This window comes from Dendropsophus ebraccatus, chromosome 6, assembly GCF_027789765.1.
Source record: "Dendropsophus ebraccatus isolate aDenEbr1 chromosome 6, aDenEbr1.pat, whole genome shotgun sequence".
In the NCBI taxonomy this organism is placed as follows: domain Eukaryota; kingdom Metazoa; phylum Chordata; class Amphibia; order Anura; family Hylidae; genus Dendropsophus; species Dendropsophus ebraccatus.
In genome coordinates this window covers 4,435,434-4,463,346 of record NC_091459.1, presented here as the reverse complement: position 1 = coordinate 4,463,346, position 27,913 = coordinate 4,435,434, and the positions used below count along the sequence as shown (strand labels likewise).

Below are 27,913 nucleotides of genomic sequence, written 5' to 3'. Positions count from 1 at the left end.
CCACATAGAAATGGCCTCTGCTATGCCCCATATAGTAATAATGTCCCCTGCTGTGCTATCCATAGTAATAATGCCCCCTGCTGTTCCTCCATATAGGAATAATGTCCCTGCTGTGCCCCCATATAGTAATAATGCCCCCTGTGCCTCCATATAGTAATATTGCCCCCTGCTGTCCTCTTCATATAGTAATAATGTCGAACTGTAGTGCCCCCATATAGGAATGCCTCCTGCTGTGCCCTCCATATAGTAATAATGTCTCCTGCTGTGCCTCTATATAGTAATGTCACCTGCTCTGCTGTCTATAGTAATAATGCCCCCTGCTATTCCTCCATATAGTAATAATGTCCTTGCTGTGCCCCCATATAGTAATAATGCCCCCTGTACCTGTATATAGTAATAATGCCCCCTGCTGTCCCCTCCATATAGTAATAATGTCCCCCTGTTGTGCCCTCATATAGTAATAATGCCTACAGCTGTGCCCTCCATATAATAATGTCTCTTGCTGTGCCCCATATAGTAATGTCCTCTGATGTGCCTCCATATAGTAATGTCTCCCATGCTGTCTCCATATAGTAATAATTTCCTGTGCCTCCATACAGTAATAATGTCCCTGCTGTGCCCCATATAGTAATAATGTCTCCTGCTGTGCCCCATATAGTAATAATGTCCCCTGCTGAGCCTTCATATAGTAATAATGCTCCTGCTGTGCCCTTCAAAGAACCATGCTGTTCCCCACATTGTAATAATTTCCCCCATGTTGTTCCCCCCAGAATTAACGCTCCCCCATTCTGTGCTCTCATAGTAATACGTTCTTCAATGCTGTGCCCCTCATAGGCCGGCTTCACACTGCCTTAAAATTGTGAGAAAACTGCAGTGGCCTGATGTTAGCTGGAGGTCAATGGAAGTTTATGATTGGCCTTACACATAAGGGGGAGATTTATCAAACATGCTGTAAAGTGAAACTGGCTCAGTCGCCCCTAGCAACCAATCAGATTCCACCTTTCATTTTCCAAAGAGACTGTGAGGAATGAAAGGTGGAATCCGATTGGTTGCCGGGGGCAACTGAGCCAGTTTCACTTTATACCAGTGTGATAAATCTCCCCCATGGTGTTTTTTGTGGGGTGGCGTTTTTACTCTCCTTTCTGGAGTTCTTGAGGCTCTGTGGCAGCTTTTTTTTTTTTGCAAACTGTGGCATTTTTTTCCCATAGACTTCAATATGATTGTTCTGGTTGTCTCAAAAATGCCACTGCTGTGTGTATGGCTTTTTTTTTTTACTGGTGTTTTCTTTTTGTCACCATTTGTGGGCCAGCTAAAAGGATCATTTACACGAAGTAAAAAAAGCCAGAAAAAAAACGACGTGCTGCATTTACTTTATTTTTTCGGTGTATTTCTGGCCTCCCAAAAAAAACACCAGAACATTTTTTCTGGTGTTTTTTGGGCGCCCATGAGAAAACACTGAGGCCTTGGTGGCTGGGCGGGTGGTTCTGAACAATGAAGCTTTAGGGGAAATAGCAGTTAGAGGTTGTGGGGGTCCTGCTTTGTGCCCAGCTGAAATATTTGTGCTAGAGTCCCCCTTTAAGGCCCGTTCACACTGAGCAAAAGTGGTGGAATTTCAAGCAGAGCATAATGCCACTTGAATTCCGCCTGTCCCTTAGATTCAGTGGGAATTCTTGTGAACCTCCACTCAAAAGAATAGACACATCAATTCTTTAAAGTGGAGGCGCGTGAGAAATCCCAATTAATCAACAGGACAGGCGCAGGGCCGTATTATCAGCTGCTGCTGCCCTAGGCACTAAACATGAAGACGCCCCATCTTCACTCACCAATTAGCATCAGAATTTTCAAGTTTTTGAACATCATATTAAAGGGGTTATCCAGCGCTACAAAAACATGGCCACTTTTCCCCCTACTGTTTTCTTCAGTTCAGGTGCAGTTTGCAATTAAGCTCCATTTACTTCAATGGAACTGAGTTTAAAAACCCCACCCAAACTGGAGACAACAGTAGGGGGAAAGTGGCCATGTTTTTGTAGCACTGGATAACCCCTTTAATATCTGATCAATCTTAGTCACATTTAACACTGCCCCACCACCTGACCAATACTACCATACTGGGACTGGATAACACCGCCACACCAGACCTGACCAATACCACCATACTGTGACTGGATAACACCGCCACACCAGACCTGACCAATACCGCCATACTGTGACTGTATAACACTGCCACACCAGACCTGACCAGTACTGCCATACTGTGACTGAATAACACCACCATACCAGACCTGACCAATATCGCCATATTGTGACTGGATAACACCGCCACACCAGACCTGACCAATACTATCATACTGTGACTGGGTAACACTGCCATACCAGACCTGACCAATACCACCATACTGTGACTGGATAACACCGCCACACCAGACCTGACCAACACCACCATACTGTGACTGGATAACACTGCCATACCAGACCTGACCAATACCGCCATACTGTGACTGGATAACACCGCCACACCAGACCTGACCAATACCACCATACTGTGACTGGATAACACTGCCATACCAGACCTGACCAATACCGCCATACTGTGACTGGATAACACCGCCACACCAGACCTGACCAATACCACCATACTGTGACTGGATAACACTGCCATACCAGACCTGACCAATACCGCCATACTGTGACTGGATAACACCGCCACACCAGACCTGACCGATACCACCATACTGTGACTAGATAACACCGCCACACCAGACCTGACCAATACCACCATACTGTGAGTGGATAACACCGCCATACCAGACCTGACCAATATCGCCATATTGTGACTGTATAACACCGCCATACCAGACCTGACCAATACTACCATACTGGGACTGGATAACACCGCCACACCAGACCTGACCAATACCACCATACTGTGACTGGATAACACCACCATACCAGACCTGACAAATACCGCCATACTGTGACTGGATAACACTGCCACACCAGACCTGACCAGTACTGCCATACTGTTACTGGATAACACCACCATACCAGACCTGACCAATATCGCCATATTGTGACTGGATAACACCACCACACCAGACCTGACCAATACCACCATACTGTGACTGGATAACACCGCCACACCAGACCTGACCAAAACCGCCATACTGTGACTGGATAACACCGCCACACCAGACCTGACCAATACCGCCATACTGTGACTGGATAACACCGCCACACCAGACCTGACCGATACCACCATACTGTGACTAGATAACATGGCCACACCAGACCTGACCAATACCACCATACTGTGAGTGGATAACACTGCCATACCAGACCTGACCAATACTACCATACTGTGACTGGGTAACACCGCCATACCAGACCTGACCAATATTGCCATATTGTGACTGGATAACACCGCCACACCAGACCTGACCATTACTACCATACTGTGACTGGGTACCACCGCCATACCAGACCTGACAAATATCGCCATATTGTGACTGGATAACACCGCCATACTGTGACTGGATAACACCGCCATACCAGACCTGACCAATACTACCATACTGGGACTGGATAACACCACCAGACCTGACCAATACCGCCATACTGTGACTGGATAACACCTCCATACCAGACCTGACCAATACCGCCATACTGTGACTGGATAACACCGCCACACCAGACCTGACCAATACCACCATACTGTGACTGGATAACACCGCCATACCAGACCTGACCAATACCACCATACTGTGACTGGATAACACCGCCACACCAGACCTGACCAATACTACCATACTGTGACTGAATACCAGACCTGACCAATACCAGCATGCCCCCCCCCTCAAAAATACATCAGATTTACTGGCAAGTCCCAACAGGAGGTGGGAGACTAAAATGTTTAAAAAAATAAAAAAGTTGTTTCCTTCCCCCTGCTCCCTGGTGCTGCCCCACTGAAATGTGCCGCCCTAGGCACCAGACCACAGGTACGTAGTGGTAAATACGGTTTTGGACAGGCGGAATTTCAGGTGGCATCCGCGGCATTGGTCTCTGCTTGAAATTGCTCAATGTGAACAGGCCCTTAGAGTGCTTTTCCAGATAACCCCTTTAAGGGCACTCTAGCTGTCATTATGGGGGTGTGGCTGATGTTTCAGGTAAATGAGTCCCTATAAAACCAGGTGTGCACCTCCATCCTCCATGTACTGAGGGAATGTTCACACTATGAAACAGGCGGAGGGGAGGCTGCGTTCCATAGTGTGAACATACCTGTATAGTTGTCATCTCCTCAGGCGCCATCTTCCATCCCCCACACACACACGACCACCGTCACAGCAGCACAGCTGACCGGGAAGCCGCAGCCACAGGAGCCGCACTCCGAGCACTGCGTCTGCGTTATTTCCCAACTGTCATAAAAGCGGCCGAGCCTAATCTGCTGCCGTCAGAAAACAATGCGGTTACACAATATCCTCTTCCTGCTCATGGAGGATGAATCACAAACTCTGTATCAGAAGCCGCCACTAAAGATTCTGTGAGGCGGCCGGTACCGCAGCAGCTGCTGCCGCCTCCCGCCGAGCTCCTCCCCCCCTATAACCCGTAGGTGGGTGGTGAGTTCCTTCGCTCCAAGCCGTCAGCCGGTTTGAACCAATCGCTAGACGCGGGGGGAGGCGCCGCAGGAGTGGGCAAAGAAGAGGCAAGCAGGAGAGAGAAAAGTGTCATGGAAAGTGTCTGGGCGACCCGCGGCAGGGCTGCGGCTTCTATAGCAGGCGGCTGCGGCAGTGAGAGGGAGAGCACAGCTGGACGGAGGGCTGCATGGTGAATACACACCGGGAGCTGAGCAGCTGGCACAGGTAAGACTGGATACTGGCTGGTATGTAATGTGGGCAGCGGCTGCCAGGCTGTCATGGACTTGTAGTGCATCCTGCTGGGCACCCTGGGCTGTCATGGACTTGTAGTGCAGCCTGCTGGGCACCCTGGGCTGTCATGGACTTGTAGTGCAGCCCGCTGGGCACCCTGGGCTGTCATGGACTTGTAGTGCAGCCTGCTGGGCACCCTGGGCTGTCATGGACTTGTAGTGCAGCCTGCTGGGCACCCAGTGCTGTTATAGACTTGTAGTGCAGCCTGCTGGGCACCCTGGGCTGTCATGGACTTGTAGTGCAGCCTGCTGGGCACCCTGGGCTGTCATGGACTTGTAGTGCAGCCTGCTGGGCACCCTGGGCTGTCATGGACTTGTAGTGCAGCCTGCTGGGCACCCTGGGCTGTCATGGACTTGTAGTGCAGCCTGCTGGGCACCCCGGGCTGTCATGGACTTGTAGTGCAGCCCGCTGGGCACCCTGGGCTGTCATGGACTTGTAGTGCAGCCCGCTGGGCACCCTGGGCTGTCATGGACTTGTAGTGCAGCCTGCTGGGCACCCTGGGCTGTTATAGACTTGTAGTGCATCCTGCTGGGCACCCTGGGCTGTCATGGACTTGTAGTGCAGCCTGTTGGGCACCCTGGGCTGTCATGTACTTGTAGTGCAGCCTGTTGGGCACCCTGGGCTGTCATGTACTTGTAGTGCATCCTGCTGGGCACCCAGTGCTGTTATGGACTTGTAGTGCTGCCTGCTAGGCACCCTGGGCTGTCATGGACTTGTAGTGCAGCCTGCTGGGCACCCTGGGCTGTCATGGACTTGTAGTGCAGCCTGCTGGGCACCCTGGGCTGTCATGGACTTGTAGTGCAGCCTGCTGGGCACCCTGGGCTGTCATGGACTTGTAGTGCAGCCTGCTGGGCACCCTGGGCTGTCATGGACTTGTAGTGCAGCCTGCTGGGCACCCAATGCTGTCATGTACTTGTAGTGCAGCCCGCTGGGCACCCAGTGCTGTCATGGACTTGTAGTGCAGCCCGCTGGGCACCCAGTGCTGTCATGTACTTGTAGTGCAGCCTGCTGGGCACCCTGGGCTGTCATGGACTTGTAGTGCAGCCTGCTGGGCACCCTGGGCTGTCATGGACTTGTAGTGCAGCCTGCCAGGCTTCTATTTGGTGAAGAGGTCACCTGCTGGGTGAATAGGTATGAGTTATCTTGTGCCTCCAGCTGGTAGTGTGTATGTAAGTGCCCATCTATGTAAGCAGCGGGCACTAAGCTGAGTTACTCTATAGGATGAGGGTGCGTATGAATGAGTCAGTGCCATGGAGGGTGGATATCACTGCTGACAGGAAGAGACGGCTCTGTCCTTAATACATCTCGGCATGACTAAGGCAGATAGAGGAGGCAGAGTGACCCGGGCATCCTGGCACCATACGGGATCACCCTCCCCCGTATCTCTGGGACATCTGGGCAGCTGTCAGACACCGAAGGTTCATGTTCTCCCTCATTGATGTATAAGATGTTGTAGACTGCCGGAATCTCCTGAGACAAGTGAACCAGGGCATTGAGCTGGGCATAGACTGCATGGATTGTGCCAGAAGGCTGCCCCCACCGTGCCATGCCAGTCTAGGGCAGGGGTAGGGGACCTTGGCCCTCCAGTTGTTGCAAAACTACAACTCCCATCATGCATGGACACCCAAAGCTTTAGCTCTCCAGGCCTGATGGGAGTTGTAGTTGAGCAGCAGCTGGAGAGCCGAGGTTCCCTGTACTAGAGTGTATGGAGGCCGAAGGATATCTGTTACCTGTCACCATGGAATGCTGTATCCTCTACAAGCTACGATCCCTCACTCTGCTTGCCGTTCTTCAGTGTCCGTTGTATCGCTGCCTGCTGGTGGCCGCTACCTGTGCTGATGCTTTCCTCAATGTCATGCACTTACGTCTTATGTTCTTCTTGTGCGCTCTCCTCTTCTTATAAGGAGGATGCTGATCTGTAGAACCCCAGCTGTATATACAGCCGTATGGAGAGGGATAGTGAAGGCTGGCCTGCTGCTGCTGCACATTGGCTGATGCCCCTGCCATTAGGCTGATGCCCCCGTTATTCGGAACAGCCTCACTTTATTTGAGTGTTCAGCCTTGTTTATCTACTCTGTATGCAAATGACTGACTTTTTTTGATTTATTGGATGTTCTTTGTCAGCCACTTTGATGTACGTGAGTCGGTGTGCTGTGTATAAGATACCTGCCACAAGACATCAGTCATTGCTGATAGGAGAAATGAAGGCCTAGAAGCCCGAGCCTCCAGGCCGCAGCACTAAATCAGGGCTGGAGCCTCCTAGTTACAGAGAGGCATGCCATACTTCACTGTTAGGGTACATACTCCATCTATACAGTACATGTATACAGGGTCCCCTTCTCCATCTATACAGTGCATGTATACAGGACCCCCTACTCCATCTATACAGTACATGTATATACAGGACCCCCTACTCCATCTATACAGTACATGTATACAGGACCCCCTACTCCATCTATACAGTACATGTATACAGGACCCCCTACTCCATCTATACAGTACATGTATATACTGGACCCCCTACTCCATCTATACAGTACATGTATACAGGACATTACAAGTATACAGGACCCCCTACTCCTACTATACAGTACATGTATACAGGGCAGTATTACCAGCTGCTGCTGCCCTAACCGCTAAACCTGAGGACACCCCATCCTCACTCTTCAGTTAGCATCAGGATTGGTAGGTAATAGCTCCAGACATCACATTTAACACCGCCACACCAGACCTGACCAATACCGCCATACTGTGACTGGATAACACCGCCATACCAGACCTGACCAATACCGCCATACTGTGACTGGATAACACCGCCACACCAGACCTGACCAATACCGCTATACTGTGACTGGATAACACTGCCACACCAGACCTGACCAATACCACCTTACTGTGACTGGATAACACTGCCATACCAGACCCGACCAATACCACCATACTGTGACTGGATAACACCGTCATACCATACCAAATAACACCGCCACACCAGACCCGACCAATACCACCATACTGTGACTGGATAACACCGTCATACCATACCAAATAACACCGCCACACCAGACCCGACCAATACCACCATACTGTGACTGGATAACACCGTCATACCATACCAAATAACACTGCCACACCAGACCTGACCAATACCGCCATACTGTGACTGGATAACACCCCCATACCAGACTTGACCAATACCGCCACACTGTGACTGGATAACACCGCCATACTGTGATTGGATAACACTGCCATACCAGACTTGACCAATACCGCCACACTGGGACTGGATAACACCGCCATACTGTGATTGGATAACACTGCCATACCAGACCTGACCAATACGGCCATACTGTGACTGGATAACACCGCTATACCAGACCTTACCAATACGCCATACTGTGACTGGATGAATCTGCCATACCAGACCTGACCAATACCACCATACTGTGACTGGATAACACTGCCATACCACACCTGACCAATACCACCATACTGTGACTGGATAACACCGCCATACCAGACCTGACCAATACCACCATACTTTGACTGGATAACACTGCCACAGCACCTCCACCAACTCTATACTACAGGTATTCATGGCCCCAAAACTATACACTACAGGTATACAGGTCCCTCAAACTATACACTACAGGTATACAGGACCCCCGAACTATATACTTCAGGTATACAAGACCTCCACCAACTCTATACTACAGGTATACAGCACCTCCACCAACTCTATACTATAGGTATACAGGACCCCCTATACACACTGACACTTTATACCCGGGCAGCGCAGGGTACATTTTCTAGTTACCAATAAAAGGCTCTTTTTTTTCCTTTCATTATTGAAGCGACACTCACGGTATACGGTATACGCACCTTGTGCAATGTGAGGTTATTCCTGGCTGAATTTTAGTTTTAGATCCTGTTAGTTGTGCAGTGGGCTTCCATCTATCCTCTCACAGATGCTTCTTTGGATTGAGACCCGGTAGATTTGGACCGTCGTCTGTTTGTCCGTTGTCTGTCTTGTTCCTCGGAGCGTTCCTGTGTAGGTTTGCAGTGTAGCCGGCTCAGGCTGCTGTAGGAGGCCGCTGCCAGTAGGGGGCACCATGTCTATGAAGCTGTGTATTTGGTCTCCAGTAATCTGTCGTTAGGTGACACGAGATGTATGGCAGATCCTCACCTCGATTATCACCTGGCCTCCACTCCATCCTGCATCTATCTGCTCTCCAGTTAAGCGCATGATCGAAAAGAAAACGTGATTCATCAGGCCAGGCCGTCATCTCCTTCCATTATTCTGTGATTCTGGCATCTGTAGATCCTTTCAGCAGTGGACAATGATCAGCGTGGGGCCTGCAGCGACAGAGCTCTGGAGGCAGCAATCTGCAATGCTCTGTGTTCTTATGCCAGCATTAACTTTTCTCTGGCAATTTGTATGTCTTCTGTCACATTAGACCAACCAGGCCCGTCCAGCTCTGGCAGCAACATCAGCAGTGGCAGAATGTAATATGGATGGCTTGGGCAGCTGCTCTGGGTGTCTATACCGCCCATGTCTGCTTTGGCCCTGTTCTGGGAATCCAGGGTTATATTGGCTAATGGGGGCTAACTACCAAGGGGGGCACTGATGGGGATAAATACGGTGTAGGGGCCACTAATGGGGGCTAACTACCAAGGGGGGCACTGATGGGGATAAATACGGTGTAGGGGCCACTAATGGGGGCTAACTACCAAGGGGGGCACTGATGGGGATAAATACGGTGTAGGGGCCACTAATGGGGGCTAACTACCAAGGGGGGCACTGATGGGGATAAATACGGTGTAGGGGCCACTAATGGGGGCTAACTACCAAGGGGTGCACTGATGGGGATAAATACGGTGTAGGGGCCACTAATGGGGGCTAACTAATGTGTGGGACTACTATGTGACTACTAATAGGGCTAACTACTATGTGGGGCCACTAATAGGGGCTAACTACTGTGTGAGGGATACTAGTTTGGGCCAACTACTGCATTGAGGCCATTATTAGGGGTAACTACAGTGTGGGGGCCACTAATAGAGGCTAACTACTGTGTTGGACAGAAAAAAGAACAAAGAGAACTGACTGCTTTGTGCAGACCACCTACTCTGCAGAGAAGAGTTGTTACCAGGAGAAGTCACCATGCCTGATCAGTCATTCGATGTGACGGGACTGTAATCACTATAGTCTTTCGATATTGAAGTAGTGTAGATCAATGTTTAGTGCCCCCAGGCTGGTGTAAATTTCGGGACCTACTGCGCCGCAGCCACAGATCCATCGGATTTACTGAGAAGCCGGCCCCTCTTAGTAAATCCGGTGTGGGGGCAGGGCTTAACGTGTCACTGTCGTATTCATACAGCAGGACTTGTGTGAAAGCCGGTATTCAGAGGTCAGTGCTGACTTCAGAGGAGATAGCTCAGTGATGTAGCTATAAATTAACTCTTTGTTGTCCTGTTTTGGTGCCTCATCCCCCTCCACCCCTCCACTCTCCATAGAGAACAATGAAGACAGGGGGAGAGCTTCAAACTGATTTTTCATGATAAAAATGCATTTTACGTCTAATAAACCCAATTACAAAGTTTCTTAAAATCACCTGGACTAAAAAAAAAATTAAAGGACAGTGACAATTTAACAGTAGACTAGCCTACCCCTTCCCCCTGTCTTGGCAATTTGTGTTATTTGGTCTTGGTATACCAGATTAAGTAACATTTTTATGTTTTTCATAGTTGTTCCTTGTTTAGTGGTATCCTGTAACTTTATTATATAGAGGCGTATAGTAGTCCATGTTGCTGTACACTACAGGTTTTCCACATGCAAACTGCTCCAGAAAATCTTCAGTCCACCCTCTGCTGTATGAAGTATATATGTACATGTATATATGTATAAAAGTGTGGGGCCCAGGTTTTGTTACCAGCGCGGGGCCCATGGTCCAGTTAATCTGCCACTGAAGATGATGGAGCCTTGAGCACCCTTGCCCCGGTCACCAGTGTATAGGTCATCCACTAAATACTGCATATCAGAAACCCCAATATTTTGGGGATGCCCCGACTCCATCATCCAGCGGTCACAATTTTGCCCCTTTGGGGATCACTCCGACCCTTACACCTGCTGTTTTTTCCTGCATATTACACATCAACTTTAAGAAATGGCTGTTTTCTTGCTGACAAACATATCCTACCCCTTCAGATGCCGCTGACTATTCAATGGACTTCACTTCACTTGTGGTTTTAAAGGGATTACTTTTTCTTTCAAATCAACTGGTTGCAGAAAGTAAATCCCCATAGAAAACCTCTCCTGCTCTGGACAGTTCCTGACATGGACAGAGGAGGCAGCAGAGAGCAATGTGTCAGACTGGAGAGAATATACCACTTCCTGAAGGACATACAGCAGCTGATAAGTACTGGAAGACTGGAGATTTTTAAATAGAAGTAAATTACAGATCTGTGTAACTTTTTGAAACCAGTGAAAGAAAATAAAATTCGCTGGAGTACCCCTTTAAAGTTATGGTTGATCATTGTACACGGATGTGCAATCGTTTCTGTGTAAATGTCTATTCACACATGCAGATCGACAGCAAATCCTCAACATGTGAACACGACCTAAGTAATGGATGTCGCCATTAGTATCTTGAGTGTTACCAATCCCAAATAATATACATGAACTCTTCAAATAAAACCAATCACTGCAGAATGAATCTTTTATTCCCAGATGTGAGGGATGACTATTGAGTTGTTGCATTCTACATTTCATGCTTGGTTTGTTGCCGCTCCGGTATCTCCATAGCAGATGGTGTCATCCGGCCTTACCCTGATATCTTATCTCACCGACGCATCTCAAGGTATCAATGTCTTAATGCTACGAGAACGGCCCTGCAAATCAAACGTGACACAGGATTGCAGGCCTCGCTGACCATGAAGTAGATGAACCTTACGACTCCATCAAGGTCACTTACTGCTTATAAGGACTGTGTACGAATGAAGAAGATAGTCGCCTAATTGTGATACCCTGCCTGAATAAATGCTTAAAGGGAATGTTCACCCAAAAATGTTTTCTTTTAAATCAACTGGTGCCAGAGATTTGTAATTTACTTCTATAAAAAAATCTCCGGACTTCCAGTACTTATCAGCTGCTGTGTGTCCTGCAGGAAGTGGTGTATTCTCTTCAGTCTGACACAGTGCTCTCTGCTGCCACCTCTGTCCATGTCAGGAACTGTCCAGCGCAGCAGCAAATCCCCATAGAAAACCTCTCCTGCTCTGGACAGTTCCTGACATGGACAGAGGTGGCAGCAGAGAGCACTGTGTAAGGCTGGAGAGAATACACCACTTCCTTGCACCAGTTGATTTGAAAGAATTTTTTTTTCTTTTTTGGTGAACACCCCCTTTACTAGAATAGGAATAGTTAACCCATTACTGTAGTGGTAATTAATACAAGAAGACTGACACCTGAAATAGTTGCACCTTTTCCAGGTACTTGTTGCATATTAGTTACATACACTACTGATTATAGTCATATTAGTCAATGGCAGCATTGAGAAACACAGAACTCTCGCAACCAAAGCTTTCCTATATCTGTATATACTACAACCAATAATCATCATGTTGCCTGCAGTCCACAGAGTTCAAGTGACGTCACTCCTTCCGTGGGTACGGTGGCTGGTAGGGGTCAAGCTCCTAAGATATCAGGGTAAAACCATAGGACACGCTATTGTATACTAATACATGATACATGATATTGTATACTAATATATGAGTTTTCTCATATATACAGACATAGGAGTCATAAGGTCCCTGTTGGTGATGCAGGTCCTATCCTATAAGAGTCATATAAGGGACATATCAGCAGGTTAGATTCATCTAGACTCCTGATAGTTCCCCTTTAGTGGATGGCCGCCATATAATAGTAAATAACGGCCATTATTTCAATATAACAGCTGTTGTTCTAAAATAACAGCAAATATTTGCCATTAAATGGCGGCCATCCACTCAATTTCAACATTATGTGAACAGATCCTTTCTGTGTTTTTAATCCACTCCTGGTTTTGGTTGCAATATGAGGACCACAATACTGACTGAAATATACATATACTGACTGAAATATACGTAGTGTGAACACAGCCTTACAATGTATACTTACCATCAGTGCTGCTGTGTGATTCGGCACTCTCAGCTCCCAGCCACTGCTGTGTCCTCAAGTGTCGGCCTGTAGTTACTTGTTTGTGTCCTTGCATGGTCCCATGTTGGGCCGTTTAAAAGGTCCTTACAGAGGGCAGAAAGTATCTCAGCAGTGCTTCATGCATGGCTCCATAGAGAGATGAACCAACAGGGCAGGGCTGTGTGTGCGTCTGTCTGTGTCTGTGTGTGTGTGTGTGCGCGTGTGATTTAATGGGGGAATGTGTAAGAGCTGCCAGGAGGGATCTGACCGGTGATGATGTAATCCTGTAGTCACGTATGCAGGACAGAACACTTGTTATCCTGTAATTTATGAGTAGTGGTCTGGTCAAGTATTCTTGGATGAGTGAGGGTTCTATTAGCCGGGCCGATCCACAATGTAAATGAGCACTGATCTGCTAGATTACTGGGCCTATTACACGGCTCGATAATTGTATATCAAGGGCTACCCCCGGTCTTCTCCTACCTCTGCTTGCTTCCCGGCGCCGCAGCTGCAGATTCAGATCAGTCTCTAAGCAGACAGGCAGCTCAGCCAATCACTGGCTGGGACTGCCACTGTCTGTGATTGGCTGAGCGGCCTGTCATCCTAGAAACCGCTCTGAAGCTGCAACTGTGACGGCGGGAAGCAAGCAGAGGCAGGAGAAGAGCAGGGGCATGGAGAGGTAATGTATAACAGTGTATCCAGTTATTAGCCATCGGCTACATGTAGTGATGCGCGGTTGGCAGATGATGATTTTGGTGTTGGAGCATTTGACATTCTGATTTGGATGATTATCGCTCTGTGTAATATCCCCTAAGCATTATATAGGGGAAATCCGGATTAAGTCTTTACCACTGATCCCCGATGCTTCCATAATGGATGTAGAACTGAACTGCCGAGTGCTGATTTATTGGTATTAGAGATGAGGGAACCTGGAGCAGCTGGAGTGCATCCGAACCCGAACTTTCGGCATGTGATTAGCGGTGGCTGCTGAAGTTGGATAAAGCCCTAAGGCTATGTGGAAAACATGGATATAGTCATTGGCTGTATCCATGTTTTCCAGACAACCTTAGAGCTTTAGCCAAGTTCAGCAGCCCCCGCTAATCAAATGCCGAACGATCGGGTTCGGATGGACTCCAGCGTGCTCCAGGTTCACTCATCTCTAATTGGTATATGTACATTACATTAGTTCAGCCCTCTCCCCTCGTGTCTATTGTTATAGTAAGTGGACAATGTGTTGTACGCTTTATATTTGTGCCATATGTGTAGATATAAGGCTGTTGTGGTAGCCGGAGATTTGTGTGCATCAAAACGAAATAAGAGTAAAGCTGAACAGCTTTTCATTATACGTCTTCATTAAAAAACATAAAGCAGAATGCCGACAATAATAAAAGCCGCCTTGTTTAATCCTCTGCTCGCATCTCTGCCCAGCAGGGAGCCAATAGGACGCAGTCACAGACGAGCGCGGTGCTCTGATTGGCTGCGTGCCGTATGAGGACGCGGCTGGAGGATTAAGCGACAGGGCTTCTTGTATTATCTATAGACCACTGCTTCTTTGATGAAACTTAGATTTTAGATTAAGAAAGTAAAGAAGCCTTTATTAGATGTATTAGCGGAATGGAGCTGCTAAAGAAGGTGCCGGTAACAATGCAGTGGGCCGTCACCGGGTCATCTCATAACTCACCTGCCGGCAGCCGCTTTGACTACAGACACACAAGGTCTTGACCTGCCGGCAGCCACTTTGGATACAGACACACAAGGTCTTCAGATACAAAACAGAAAAAAATCTTTAATAAAATGTCATTCTCTTTAGAAGATAATGTTAACGGCCGGTACCGGCGGGTCTGACGACCTTGATCTTCTAAACCTAAATTAAAAAACGACCTTCTCCTGCTCTCTGCTTTCACTCCCGGCTGTAGCTGCAGAGCTGTCTCTGAACTGACAGGCCGCTCAGCCAATAACTGGTCGCGGTGCTCCCGGTCTTCTCCTGCTCTCTGGCCGTGGTGGTCAGCTCAGAGACCGCTCCGAAGCTGCAGCTATGGCACCAGGAAGCAAGCAAAGGGCGGGAGAAGAGCAGGAGTATGGAGAGGGCATGTATAACGGTTTAGGGCAAGGGCTTCACTATATATATATATATATATATATATATATATATAATATACACAGCCCTTGCTAAATGATCACTGAGCTGTGTAACAGACTCCGTAAACGAGCACTGATCTGGCAGATTGGCGCTCGCTCACATTATTAATCGAGCTGCCATCGGCCCGTGTAATAGAAGCCTAAACAAAGGGTTCTATTACACCGATGATGATCGTTACGTATGGCTGTTTGTCGTTGCTATTGCGTATGTTTCAGCTTTGACGACTTATTACACCGAATGATTTGTGAATGATTAAACGAAAAAAAAATAGGTCCAAATTCTATCAAACGACCAACAATTTCTCGTGGGTAGTTTAATTGTCTGCTATTACACTAAACGACTATTGTTTAAATACGAACGATCTAACGATTTTTCAAACGATAATCGTCCCATGTAATATGGCCCAAAGGGATATGTGCAAACCCAGCCTCAAACTATAAGCAACTAAATGCCCTATTACACAGAGCGATTGTAAAGATTCACTATAACGATCGATTCATAGCGATATCTAGTGATTTAGTAGCGGACAATTCTGATGTTATTACCTCCGCCCATTGCTGTTATAACCAATCATTGTTGCGGTCATTAATCGTTCCTCAGGACACTGTGTTTTATCTGCGTACGACTTTTTATATGAACAGATTTGCGATCGATCAGCGAACTACCAACAATAGTTTTTCAACATGTTCAAAGACAGTGATTAAAGATTTTCGTTCAGCATTTGATCGTTGGGTGTTATTGCACGGACAGATAATCGCTCATTTTTGGTCGTTATAGTGAATTTTTTAAACGATAATGGCTCGGTGTAATAAGAAAAAGAAAAAGAGGATAATCAGGCATCAGCTCCATATGCACAGACTGTAGAGAATCCTATAAATACATAGAATAGATAGTAATATAAATACATAGTAATAGATAAGATCCAGGACCCTGGGACCTAATAACATTGTATCCTGCACAATAAGTAACGTTACATTACATGAAACTGTTCTCGTGTCACTAGTAATGCAGAAGCCTTGGCGGCTGTGTGAGGGTATATACAGGTGTGCCGTATACATGATGCAGCTGAATCCCCATTCTCTCCGTGTGAAAGGCGTCTTTCCTGCAGAATGGGCAGAGATTTCTACACACCCCATTCACATGTAAGGGAGAGTTACAGACGTTACAGACACAAATCTGTCATCTATGAATAAAGCCGAGCTCCTTCAGGCACGGCAGAGAGCCGGCGGGCAGTGGGGGGGCTGCACAGGGGGTCTCCTGAAGTTGGCACAGAGACACAGCGATTGAGAAGTGCTGGAGTGGTGCAGTGCAGCATTGCCAAAGATCACGGGAGAGCCGGCTGAGGAGAGTCTGTGCGGGCTGTGTGATATCCAGCTATTTGGAGAGTCGGCTCTAGGAGACCTCTGTGTGTGAGGGTCCATAGCTGGGGGCCAGGAGGACAGGGAAATGGTTCTCCCAGTCCTATCCCAGAGAGGAAGAGTGTGGGAACAAAGGGCAGATATGCCAAGTGGTAAAAAGCAACTCTCCTTCTGTATTATAAAGCAAATAATTTAAAGGGGTACTCTGGATAGGAGCCTTTTTTTTTTTTTCACTCACTATGGCCAGGGAGGGGGCGGATGAAGGCAACAATGTCCACTTACCGGCCCAGGTCCATCACCAGGCCCCACATTGCGCTGCTCCTGTCTGCAGTGCCCAGCCACTTCCTGGTAAGTGACGCAGCTTGACATTTGCCGTTTACAGCCCGTTAGGCCATTCAGTGGCAGAGGCGGGACCCCGCTCCGGCATAAAGAAAAAAAGCAAAGACGTCATACTCACCGATTGCAGGAAAGCAGCAGCTCTTCTCCATCTTCTGGTTCCAGTCCTCGCTCCGGCTTGCTTCAGAGGCTCACGGCGGCTCACGGCGCTCAGCTAATCAGTGCGCTGTGGCGGCGACCAATTGGGCTGATTGGTTCCCTTTAAAGACACAATGGATTTTGGTCTTAAAGGGGTACTATGCCGTCTCCCTCTGCTCCCAGCTAGCTTTGACAGTTCTCCCCTCAGCAGGGATCACCCCCTCAATCCTCCCCCAGCTCCCTGCACCTGTCTCTGCTGGCCGCCCACACTGTTCCCCACTACTTACAGTTCTCCCCTCACGTGAGACATTCTATTGTATCAGTGGGGCAGGCAGAACTTCACGTGGAGTCCGTGGGGCCGGCTCTGCTTGATATTCCACGCTAATTCAGTAGAGTGAACGGACCCTAATCTATGGGCCCCTGCAGCACACCTGTGTCTCCAGTTTTTACATACATGAATAAAAAGTTTTATATTTGCTGACCTTGTTTATTCTGTATTATGCAATTAGTTGAGTCTATTACAAACCTGCGTCAAATCTGCATCCAATCCGTGTGCCGGGCCGGGATACTGTGCGTTGTGCAATCTGAGGTGAGACGTCTAATGTTACCCCGAATGTCCTCAGAAATACGACTATTGTTTTGTAATCTGATCATACATTGTATATAATATTATTTTTTTTTAACCTAGCTTCTTTATGTGCACTTGTTTACATACTACAGTATATACTTGATACTATGGTACACGGTGCACTATGACAATGGTTTTTTTGTGTTTCACTCCATTGTTATAGGAATAAGTCATTAGAAGACACTTCAACACATAAAGACATCAGGCAGAAGTTATTCTGTCACTTTTTGTTTGTTACACCTGTCAGTGATCTGCGTAGGCAGAAAATCATCTCATAGGTCTATTCACGGCGATTGCACAACTCCTGTTTGTTATCATTAAAGGGTTAGCTCAGTAAAAAAAAAGTTTTTTCAAATCAACTGGTGCCAGAAAGTGTCAGTCATTTGTAATTTACTTCTATTAAAAAAATCTCCAGTCCTCCAGTACTTATCAGCTGCTGTATGTCCTGCAGGAAGTGGTGTATTCTCTCCAGTCTGACACAGTGCTCTCTGCTGCCACCTCTGTCCATGTCAGGGACTGTCCAGAGCAGCAGCAAATCCCCATAGAAAACCTCTCCTGCTCTGGAAAGTTCCTGACATGGACAGAGGTGGCAACAGAGAGCACTGTGTCACACTGGAGAGAATATATCACTTCCTGCAGTCTCTGGCACCAGTTGATTTGAAAGATATATATATATATATATATATATATAATATATATATATATTTTTTTTTTTTTTTTTTTTTTTTTTTTTGCTGAACTACCCGTTTAAGTTTGAAATCTAAAGTTTTATTATATATTTGTATATCATGTATGTCATCATAATTGTGCTCTTCAAGAGCTAGAATCTGATTGGTTGCTGATAGAGAGCAAACTCCCATTTTTATATACAAAAATGAAAGACGGAAGTCTGAAATGTGTTTGCTACACAGAGGCCCACACTCCCGAAGAACTAATGTGTCGCCATTGCAGTGGCTTGGATGGGAAGTCCTTGCTATTCTTCCTTAGAGTGTTGCCCCCCAAATACACCAGAGCGTAAAATTTAAAGGGGAACTATCAGCAGATTAGAAGAATCTAACCTGCTGCTATGTCCCTATTGCACAGGAGACGCTGAGGAGGAAGCTATGTCTCTTATAGTGTGTCTCTTATAGTGTGTCTCTTATAGTGTGTCTCTTATAGTGTGTCTCTTATAGTGTGTCCCTTATAGTGTGTCTCTTATAGTGTGTCTCTTATAGTATGTCTCTTATAGTGTGTCTAACGGCGTTTTTTTCCGGAAAAGACCAGCGCCAAGCAATTAAAAACTGAGCGGCAATTCCAAGATTGGCTTCACTGCGCCACTGCCATTAAGATTAAAAGGAGAAGTTCACCGAAAATTTTTATTAAAGTATTGTATTGCCCCCCAAAAGTTATACAAATCACCAATATACACTTATTACAGGAAATGCTTATAAAGTGATTTTTTTTCCCTGCACTTACTACTGTATCAAGGCTTCACTTCCTGGGTAACATGGTGATGTCACTTCCTGGGTAACATGGTGATGTCACTTCCTGGGTAACATGGTGATGTCACTTCCTGGGTAACATGGTGATGTCACGACCCGACTCCCAGAGCTGTGTGGGCTGTGGCTGCTTGAGAGGTTGTTATCCAGGAAGTGACATCACCATGTTATCCAGGAAGTGACATCACCATGTTATCCAGGAAGTGACATCACCATGTTATCCAGGAAGTGACATCACCATGTTATCCAGGAAGTGACATCACCATGTTATCCAGGAAGTGACATCACCATGTTATCCAGGAAGTGAAGCCTTGATGCAGTAGTGAGTGCAGGGAAGAAAGCACTTTATAAGCATTTCCTGTAATAAGTGTATATTGGGGATTTGTATAATTTTTGGGGGGGCAATACAATACTTTAATAACAAATTTGCCGGACTTCTCCTTTATGTAAGCTGAAACAAAACCAATTAACTTACTGGTTGCAAAATGATATTTCAGCGTTCGTTCCCCTATAGGACCACACACATTTTACTTTTTATTGAAATGGAGAACATTATAATCAGTTGTCATGGCAACTGGGCATTTTCTTCCATTTTCTTTTACAATTCAAAAATAATATTCACCCTTGATTAACTTTTCGGATTCTGTTTATTTTTCCCAAACATATAAATAAACAACATATAAGAAAGACTGTATATAGCGAGAACAGTATATACTGTACGCCTGTGTATTGTCTATAGGAGCAGAACAGGACATATGGTCAGTATAGATTGTCCATACAGGGGGCAGTACAGATCAGCGGGTCACAGCTCCGCTCAGTCTGCCCAGTTCATCTCTGAGGTAGCGGTGGCTGCAGTTAGCGGGGGCACCGGGGAAGTGCAGAGAGGTGAGCACAACATGCTTATTATCTTATCCAGCAGGGCAGCATTATATAGGAAATGTCCTTACGCTGGGTAAGGCTCCATTCACATTGCGGAAATTTGCACAGAATTTTACTTTTTCACCTACGGGTCTGTAGTGGACGTTATTTTTTGCGCCATGATCACAGGTTTTTATTTGTATCATATTTGTGTAGATCGGACACATTTGATAATTTTTTTATTAACTGTTTTCTATCTATATGTAATAAAACTCAGCAATTAAGGCGTTTTTTAATTGACTCTGTACCCACAATCTGACCCCCCCAAACCACTTGTTCCATCAGATAGCTGCCAGGGGTCCGTTCGGCAGGTGATGCAGTTATTGTCCTAAAAAACAACTTTAAGGGTAGCTTCACACACACCGTATTGCAGCGGATTTTCTGCTGCGGATCCTGTACATGTGAATGCACCCTAAGGCTATGTTCACACACTGTAAGAGACCGGACGTTCCTTGACCTGGCCGGGTCACGGAACGACCGGTCTCAGAAAAGATCATCCTGGCCGATACTGCAGTACCCGCTAGATGATCTTTAGCGCCACTGATGCGGGCGCATTCGTGCCAAAGCCGCTCACTCCACAGTGTGCACTGACAGGGTTTTTATGTGGCCGCTATTCAAAGAATAGTGGCTGCAGAAAACTGACATGTCAGTTGTTTGCGGCGCAGCTAGGGATCCCGGATGGAGTTTATACCATGTGTATACGCTCCGGCCGGGATCCCATAGACAGGGAGGTAACATATATTTTCGTAATAATCACGGCCGTTGTACATTCACACACACAGGATCACATGTAATAATCACGGCCGTTGTACATTCACACACACAGGATCACATGTAATAATCACGGCCGTTGTACATTCACACACAGGATCACACGTAATAATCATGGCCGGGTGCATTCACACACACAGGAGTCGCAGCAGATTTGATGCTGTGTTCAGTTATTCAGATCAAATCTGCTGCGGATCTGCAGCATAAAATACGCTGCGATACGGTGTGTGTGAACTTAAACTTGCAGCCCTGTGTCAAATTGGCATGGTCTAGAGTGTGTGTGTGTGTGTGTGTGTGTGTGTGTGTGCGCGTGTGTGTGTGTGTGTGCGCGCAATCACAATCATCTGTAATCCGGCGACATATAGCAAAGTTTAGATGGAAGAGAACCACTTTTAATGACGTGTGCATTCTCTGGCGGCGTTCAGTCTCCCGCGTTGCTTCGCTTTGTATTATCTTTCTCAGTATCTGCTGAGGATTTGTCATCCTAAGAAGGTGGAATCTTAATGTAAAGTTTTACCTTCACACCGATGATGATGATGAGAATCATTAGAGACCAGAGAGAAAGCGTTGTGTCACCAGGATATGATGGATGCCGCTTACTACATCATTACGGAGTCAGATCCCGGGAAACCAGTGGGCGGTATTACCCCCTCCATATACACGCGGCAGATATTTCTGTGACTATAAGGGATTCTCACACTGATCCACGGATAGGCCGCAGAAAACATCAAAGTCATTAGGAGGAACCTTGGGAATCATTCCGAGAGTCATTATAAGCCGAACTCCTCAAAAATAGAAGACTTCGTATCAAAGTCACCAGGATTACAGGGAAGAGCCCATATAGCCGGTCTGAATGTATGGTGGTGGCGGAGGAGTATTTGTGTCATCTAAAGACCCTTCTGCACGGACTGATACACCGTCGGGTACGACTAATCAAGTGGCCGCAACGCCTGAACAGTCTCTGTATCCTTCTTTCTGCCATTAAATACATTGTTGAAGAAGTTGGCCATCTTATAGTAAAATAGTTCAGTGTACAGTATTAGTAAGTGTACTCACTGTATATACTGACAGCGGCTCCCTGTACTCACTGTATATGCTGACAGCAGCTCCCTGTGTACTCACTGTATATACTGACAGCAGCTCCCTGTGTACTCACTGTATATACTGACAGCGGCTCCCTGTGTACTCACTGTATATACTGACAGCAGCCCCCTGTGTACTCACTTTATATACTGACAGCAGCTCCCTGTACTCACTGTATATACTGACAGCAGCTCCCTGTACTCACTGTATATACTGACAGCGGTTCCCTGTACTCACTTTATATACTGACAGCGGCTCCCTGTACTTACTGTATATACTGACAGCAGCTCCCTGTACTCACTGTATATACTGACAGCAGCTCCCTGTGTACTCACTGTATATACTGACAGCGGCTCCCTGTACTTACTGTATATACTGACAGCAGTCTCCTGTGTACTCACTGTATATACTGACAGCAGCTCCCTGTGTACTCACTGTATATACTGACAGCAGCTCCCTGTGTACTCACTGTATATAGTGACAGCAGCTCCCTGTACTCACTGTATATAGTGACAGCAGCTCCCTGTGTACTCACTGTATATAGTGACAGTAGCTCCCTGTACTCACTGTATATACTGACAGCAGCTCCCTGTGTACTTACTGTATATACTGACAGCAGCTCCCTGTGTACTTACTGTATATACTGACAGCAGCTCCCTGTACTCACTGTATATACTGACAGCGGCTCCCTGTGTACTCACTGTATATACTGACAGCAGCTCCCTGTACTCACTGTATATACTGACAGCAGCTTCCTGTACTCACTGTATATACTGACAGCAGCTCCCTGTGTACTCACTGTATATACTGACAGCAGCTCCCTGTACTCACTGTATATACTGACAGCAGCTTCCTGTACTCACTGTATATACTGACAGCAGCTCCCTGTGTACTCACTGTATATGCTGACAGCGGCTCCCTGTGTACTGACAGCAGCTCCCTTTGTACTCACTGTATATGCTGACAGCGGCTCCCTGTGTACTCACTATATATACTGACAGCAGCTCCCTCCTCCAGGTTGTGCTGTCCTGTCTTGTGGTGGTTCTGTCCATAAGATGCCTGACATGGAAGAGCATGTGACCTTGCCCGAACCCCCAGTGTCTACCACTGAGCCTGTATATGCCTATTGAGGACACTAGGGGGCGGGGCATGGTCACATGCTCCTCCATGTCAGCCATCTTATGGACAGAATCACCACAGAGCAGGACAGCACAGCCTGGAGGAGGGGAGTCCGATTTTAGCTCTGAGGCACACAGGGAGCGGCTGTCATTATATATGCAGTGTCTCAGAACTACTACTCCTATTATGGCCATTTCTAATGCTGTGTCAATGCCTGTTCTGGTAAGTGTTTGCACTGCAACTGCTGCTGGTTTTCCCCTAGTATTCTCTGGTAATGTGCATTCTCATGTGTATTCTCATGTATTCCTGTGTATTATTACAGTGTACAGTGGTATGCAAGGCTGTTGATCACGTGACCGTGCCAGTGCCCTGTAACCATGGTTCCTCCAATGGCCGACTAGCTCTGGCCAGGAGCAACCATGTGACCTCCCACTTCCTCCTAACAAGTTAGTCTTCCCCCTGCTTCCAAGCAGGGAGGGTGTGTTTTCTCTCTCCTACCTCAGAGGAGTTGGACATGTCGCAGCTCCCACTTCACCACTAGAAGTGTGGATCGAGTGCTCTGCTGTGTTCAAGTCTTCGGCTGTATCTTCCTGCTCAAGTGTCCGGAGTCTTCTCTCTCATCTGGGTGTCATTCCGTTATCTCTCATCATCGCTGCAAGGATTCACAGCAAGTATTCTTCTCCAGTAAACTACCCAGCACCGCTATTCCTCTCATATTCCTACTCCCATCATCCGGCACGTATTCTCACAGCCTATGCAGCACCACTCCTGCTTTATTTGTCAAAGCCTGCTATATACCCGGTTGCATCCGGACAGAACTGTTGCTACTAGTTACCTCATCTATAATAAAACCGCTGTTACTGAACCCTGGCATTGGTGTCCACTAACTGGTGCCCTGACTAGGTGCAGCGAAGAATCGCATGCCCATCATCACCCGCAGATTCCACAGACCGGCCCTACAGCTGTGCCGCCCTCAGGCCTATACCGTGACAAGTATAACCCCTGCAGCTGCCCCGGTCATTGCCCGCTCATAACACCAGCGCTGCGGAAGTGGCTCCCAGGGGCCAGGGCATCGCATATACAGTGAGTACACAGGGAGCTTTTGTCAGTATATACAGTGAGTACAAAGGGAACTGCTGTAAGTGTATACAGTGAGTACAGGGAGCCGCTGTCAGTATATATGGTGATTACACAGGGAGCTGCTGTCTGTATATTTGGTGACTACACAGGGAGCTGCTGTCAGTATATAGGGGTAGTACACTTACTAATACTGTACACTGAACTATTTTACTATAAAGTGACGGACCCCTTTAACAGCCGATAATGATGATCAAACTGCGGCTTTGATAAAGCGTACATGTGCAGAATGGCTGTTGGTCTAATCCTTTGACCCCCGGTCGAATAAAAACAGATTGGTATAGCTGATGAGCGCTAAAGGGGTTAACCGAACAAATAAAATCTTTGTAGTCAGGTTACACTTGGGAAACTATAAGCCAAAAAAAGAAAAAGTTACTGAGTTATAAGTAACACAATCTTCTCAATGGCCTAAATTGGTTTGCAGTCTTTGAGAATGGCCGGGCATGGGAAGGGAAGGGTAGCTATTGAGCTCCATTGTAATTTCCAGCTTCATCTGAGAGGACATGGATAACAATGGAAGTGGCCCTCACCCTATCGCAGTTGATGGTTTTGCTGTCCTTGAACTACGGAGATGATAAAGTCTCCAGTAATAAGTCCATGTCTGCAATACGCTGCCGCCGAGTTCTCCCCAATTAGTTCTGGTTCTTCTCCTCGTTCTGCATCTCGTCAGCACAGACATGCATGATCCTCCGTCATAGAGAGCTTTAGTGCTACTGCAGCAGGAAATGAACATAATTCTCCCACCGTGATGGGAAATCTTTGTCTTCTGAGCGAGTTGAATTGCTGCCCCAGCGATTGTTTAACTGTGCATTAGTTGGTCGTTGTTTAACCCATTAAGTTCTGATTCATATGCACAGAAAACACCATTAAATTATGCTTGATGGCCATTTGAGGGTTAATTTATAACCCATATAATTCTATTTAATTACTTTAAGTGACAAAACAGTAAAAAACATTAATAAAAAAAAAAAAAAACTACAGCAGCATTCTGCAAACGTCATGCTGACTCTGACCTGCTTACTGCTGCAGTCACTATACAGGTAACAATTGTCACCACAGTAAGGAGGCCTTATATTGGATGGGATTCTATAGCTATACGTACTTACCTCTCTTGGGCCTTGAGGAATTTTTCCATGATTGCTAGAACCTCTCCTGCGGCCAATAATCGGCCATTTAGAAGTGACAGCGATCGGCCTAGGAGCAAAGTAACGCCTGATCTTCGACTGATTGTGTTTTTAGAGTATGCTTCAAATTGTATCATGATGGCCTGTGTAAACAGGTTTATGTGTGGCCGATAATCATAAGGGGAAACTTACAGAACAGATATGTATATATGTATATAGGATATGTATTTATATATCTGTGCTGTCAGTTCCCAGATCACTAGCAGTGCATACTTACCAGTCACGCTGCTCTCCAGTCCTCCGGCTGCTGCTCAGGCCACCGTCTCCTCCCTAATGATTGACAGTTGGAGGGGGCAGGGTCTGGAGATACAGCCAATGGCTAGCGGATCACAAGCAGAGTGGTAAGTATACACTACTTGTGATCTGGAAACTGACAGCATGGATTTATACATATCCTATATACATCTTTGTGCTGTCAGTTTCCATGGCTGCATGAACGATACAAGGATTGTTCCAGCAGCCAGGGGCTTGCTTTGTTGTACTGTGTAAAGACACCACAAAATGAGCGCTTATCTAGTGTATAAGGACCCTTAGGCCTTACTCAGGGGAGCTAGGATCTGTCTATATTCTGCTTTATTTATATTGCTCTATTTACCATCAACCTAGGGTACATGGGAGGAGTGCATAGTCAAGGAGGGGCAGCCTCTCCCTCATACATACAATGCAAATACCATATTTTCTGGCGTATAAGATGACTTTTTAACCCCAAAAAATCTGGTGTCTTATACGCCGGGTAAGGTCGCCTGATACGGTGGGGGGCTCAAAAATGGCTGCATTCCCACCGTGTGGAACGACCACTAAAAAAAAAAAAAAAACACATTTAACTCACCTGGGGCCCGTTTCCAGCATTAATGAGCCTCCAGTATCATTTGCGGTGCAGGCAGTGGGACGTAGACTACCTGCGCCGGAGACGGAGATCGCCGAACCTCTCCTGAGCTGCTGACTGTCTCATCGGTGAGGCTCGGGGACGTAACGGAACGCGTGGGTTTAGGTGCCGGTGTACCGGGATTGTGTAGAACTCTTTGGATGGTATATGTTGTGCTACTCTTTGCAATTCTTTGCTTATTTATCAGATGCTATTTACAGACCTTAATGCATTTTTTATTATTTGTGATACATTGGTCTTACTATGTAGTACTCCATCCTATTTTCTGTACAATATTATTATCTCTTTCCCTGTACTAGGATGTTACCCCAATGATTGTGGGGGTCACCAGTATTCATATTTGACCTTTGTGGTCGTGTTTTTAACCTTCTTTGTGGCGTGTTTTTTTGTATGTAATAAAGATTTATAGTACTCTGATATAATACTTGTGGAGCGCATCCATTTCTAGCACATATGCTTTTGTCTTCTCTTCTATATATTGGTCTGGTTTATATGTGTTAAGAGGCACCCAATTTTTCTTACTTAGCAGTGCCCATTGTGCCTCTTTTTGTTGCAGCTGCCGGGAGAGCTTCTTGAGAATGAGAAAGGCGCCGGAAGTTTCCGAAGTTTCCCATTCCCTTGCCTTCATTAAGCCGCTCCTGGGTCTCGCTGATGGCCACAAGCGGATCCAGCTGCAACATCACTGCCCTGCTGATCAATTACCCACCCAGTCACTGGTTGCAGCGGTGTGTCCTGGCCCAGTCACTGATTGCAGCGGTGTGTCCTGGCCCAGTCACTGATTGCAGCGGTGTGTCCTGGCCCAGTCACTGATTGCAGCGGTGTGTCCTGGCCCAGTCACTGATTGCAGCGGTGTGTCCTGGCCCAGTCACTGATTGCAGCGGTGTGTCCTGGCCCAGTCACTGATTGCAGCGGTGTGTCCTGGCCCAGTCACTGATTGCAGCGGTGTGTCCTGGCCCAGTCACTGATTGCAGCGGTGTGTCCTGGCCCAGTCACTGATTGCAGCGGTGTGTCCTGGCCCAGTCACTGATTGCAGCGGTGTGTCCTGGCCCAGTCACTGATTGCAGCGGTGTGTCCTGGCCCAGTCACTGATTGCAGCGGTGTGTCCTGGCCCAGTCACTGATTGCAGCGGTGTGTCCTGGCCCAGTCACTGATTGCAGCGGTGTGTCCTGGCCCAGTCGCTGATTGCAGCGGTGTGTCCTGGCCCAGTCGCTGATTGCAGTGGTGTGTCCTGGCCCAGTCGCTGATTGGCTGACCAGGAAACTGATTAGCGGGGTACATGACATCACAGCTGGAGGAGCTGCAGGAGGCTGGCCACCATCAGCATTTTTTTTTTTTTTGTAATTTCTTAGCTCCTTTAAGGGAAACTTTCCTTGAAACATGCGCCAAAAAGCAGATGCCTTTAAATCAGAATGTTCTGTCACTCTGATATACTGTATTCTCCTCATGGCGAGCTGCAGCCGTCTTTGCAGATGTGCGGGTTTATGTGTTTCCAGCGGCCTGTGCGTGTGTGGGACGCCTGCAGTGTAACTGACCCGGCAGACTCAAAAAAGTGCTAGTAATTAATCCCCCGCTTTTTTGGCTCTCTTAGAGGGATTTTGCATTTATCTCTTTTACAGCACAGACCACTATTACTTAATTGTCTACCAGC

At 47.0% G+C, this 27,913-nt stretch overlaps 1 protein-coding gene across 2 annotated transcripts in view; it reads left to right on the top strand.

Annotated features, from left to right (window-relative positions):
* The first annotated feature begins 4,510 nt into the window (after positions 1-4,510).
* The window catches only part of IL1RAP (interleukin 1 receptor accessory protein), a 151,862-nt gene continuing 128,459 nt past the window's right edge, over positions 4,511-27,913 (top strand). Inside the window, exon 1 of one of the 2 annotated variants that reach the window (XM_069974411.1) lies at positions 4,511-4,856. In XM_069974411.1, the coding sequence (XP_069830512.1) occupies positions 4,819-4,856 (38 nt within the window). In that variant the 5' untranslated portion in view covers positions 4,511-4,818. The remainder of the gene's footprint in view (positions 4,857-27,913) is intronic. The other variant, XM_069974410.1, reaches the window with a different exon arrangement.